Genomic DNA, 2,337 nt, shown 5'->3' with positions numbered 1-2,337 from the left:
CAGAACCCTCAGCAGAACCCTCAGCAGAACCCTCAGCAGAACCCCAGCAGAACCCCAGCAGAACCCCAGCAGAACCCTCAGCAGAACCCTCAGCAGAACCCTCAGCAGAACCCTCAGCAGAACCCCAGCAGAACCCCAGCAGAACTCTCAGTGTCTGCATCAGGCCCAGGCTGAATTTTCAGTCCTTCCTGAGCGTGCCGCGCCGCGTGTCGTGGGCGGGGGTGACGCCGCTCGAGCGCAGACACATTGATGGATGAGCCCAATTCAAGAAACAACAAAAACACACCCAGACGGAAAGTGTTTGTGAGCGCAGAGATTAGATCGTTATCTCAGGGAGGGGAGCGCTGAGAGCAGAAATCTGGACGGCTGAAATCAAACGGAAGTTAAAGAGCAAAACGTTTGTTTGAGGAGTGAATAAAGACAAGGGATCAAATCAACGACGCTCAGAAAACATTTCCAGGCATAAATCAGACAAAGAACCAACAAACCACGGATCACTAAGGTCCTCCTGATTATTGCATCCCTACAGTAAAGCATGGTGACAGCAGCATCATTAGGTGGGGATGATGTTCTGCAGCAGGAAGTGGAGGAGAGGTCAGGATGAAGGATGAGGGAGGAAGTGGACAGATGATCTGTAAAACCGTCCTCTAATCCGGGTCGGGTCATGGAGGTAACAGGTCCAGAAGGGAAACCCAGATCTCCAGCTCCTCCTGGGGATCCTGTTCTTAAACACCAGCACTCTTAGACTGGATGAAACATTTCAGTTGGGGGCTCGTCCGGGATAATCCACTCTACAAGTTTTAATGCATAAAAACTGGACCTGAAGCAGGAGCTCCAAAGAGACAGAGACGTCCTCAGTGGGTCCATCTGTCTCAGACTCTGAGACGCTTTCTGTGTCTCACCTGGTTGGGGACGTGAAGGTTAAAGTCCAGTCCACAGACGAACTCTGAGTGATGCTCCACAGAGTCCAGAAGAGGCTGCTTCCTGCTGAAGTCCCAAAACCTGAACAGAAGCAGAGACGCTGGACTCAGAGGACAGAAAAGTCTCAATCTTCAGGTTCACAAGCAGAAAATAAGAAGCATTAAGCAACAAAAAGAAGTTAAATAACTGCAAATAAAACCAAACATTTAATATAACCAGATAAAACTAATCTGACTTTAATTAAATCATTAACTTCAGTCTGGTTTAAATTCACTGCTGTAAAAGAAAAACCTGCAGAGTTTCAAATAAATCTAATTTATTTTCCTGACATCTTGACTTATTTCTCTCATCATCTCAAGATAACGCTCATTTTCTCGACACAGTAACGTATTTATCTTATCTCAGAAAGTCGGTATTCTCTGGATAAATATTTATTTGGACTCAGACAAACAAGAAGTTCTTTAAAATCACAATCAAACAAAGGAGATAATTCATTTTCATAAATCTGGAGTGTTTGGTGGGTTTGGTATCTCATTAAAGGACATGGATCAGATATAAATCTGTGCATCATGACTGTGATAAATCCTGGAGGAACATTCATTTATCTCCTCACTTAGAGGACCAAAAACGTCTAATTATTTTCTGAAAACGCAGCTCGGTTATCTCAGGATAATCTCAGCTTCCACAGAAAACTATTAATCAGAATTAAACTAAAATCTGATGTCAGATCTTTACTGATCTCATTAGATTCAGACAGCTGGTGCAGATTCTTCATCATAATCCTAACGGGTTCACGAAACAACCTAAAGAATAAAGAAATGTATTCAACTTGTTTTAAACCACTTTCAGGTGGGATTCATGTCTGTTTCTGTTGGTCACAGTTTTATAAACTAACCTGGATATTCTGATATATGTCAGATATTCTGAAACACAAAGATGACTTTATCTTCAGTCTGAGCTCAGGGAACTTTGTGAAAGCAGCTCAACGAGGCTCAGGGAGGAGGGAGGCTGTTTAATCACACGGAGGGAGGGACTGAAGGAAGACGGCAATCTAGAAAATGAGTTTATGAAAAATAAAGATGACGAAGAAGTAAAAGAGCAGGCGAGGTAAGAGAGCCAATAAAACACTCCCTGCAGCCATCGAGCAGCAGCAGCCAATCAGACTAATTGAAAGAGTGTTTCTCTTCCTGGTTCTGACAGAGCCATGTGTGTGTGTGTGTGTGGGTGGGGGTGTGTGTGGTGTGTGTGTGTGTGTGTGGGAGAGGCCTGACGCAGCAAACACTCCCTCCAGACTCATCCACTTTGCAAATGCAATTAAATCATTTTCAGAGGAGGGGAACTGCAGCTCTCAATGGGCCCCATTAGGCCGGTATTAATACTGACACACACACACACACACACACACACACCCACACA

The 2,337-nt window shown here is 44.4% G+C and overlaps 1 protein-coding gene across 1 annotated transcript in view; it reads right to left on the bottom strand.

Moving 5' to 3' along the window:
* pex7 (peroxisomal biogenesis factor 7) overlaps positions 1-2,337 on the bottom strand; it is a 23,978-nt gene that overhangs the window by 5,165 nt on the left and 16,476 nt on the right. Inside the window, exon 9 of the mRNA XM_017440378.3 lies at positions 903-1,002. Coding sequence (XP_017295867.1) covers positions 903-1,002 — 100 coding nt within the window. The remainder of the gene's footprint in view (positions 1-902; positions 1,003-2,337) is intronic.

Source organism: Kryptolebias marmoratus, linkage group LG19 (assembly GCF_001649575.2).
Source record: "Kryptolebias marmoratus isolate JLee-2015 linkage group LG19, ASM164957v2, whole genome shotgun sequence".
In the NCBI taxonomy this organism is placed as follows: Eukaryota; Metazoa; Chordata; class Actinopteri; order Cyprinodontiformes; family Rivulidae; genus Kryptolebias; species Kryptolebias marmoratus.
Note: the sequence above shows the minus strand (reverse complement) of the source record. Positions and strands in the feature narration are given on the sequence as shown.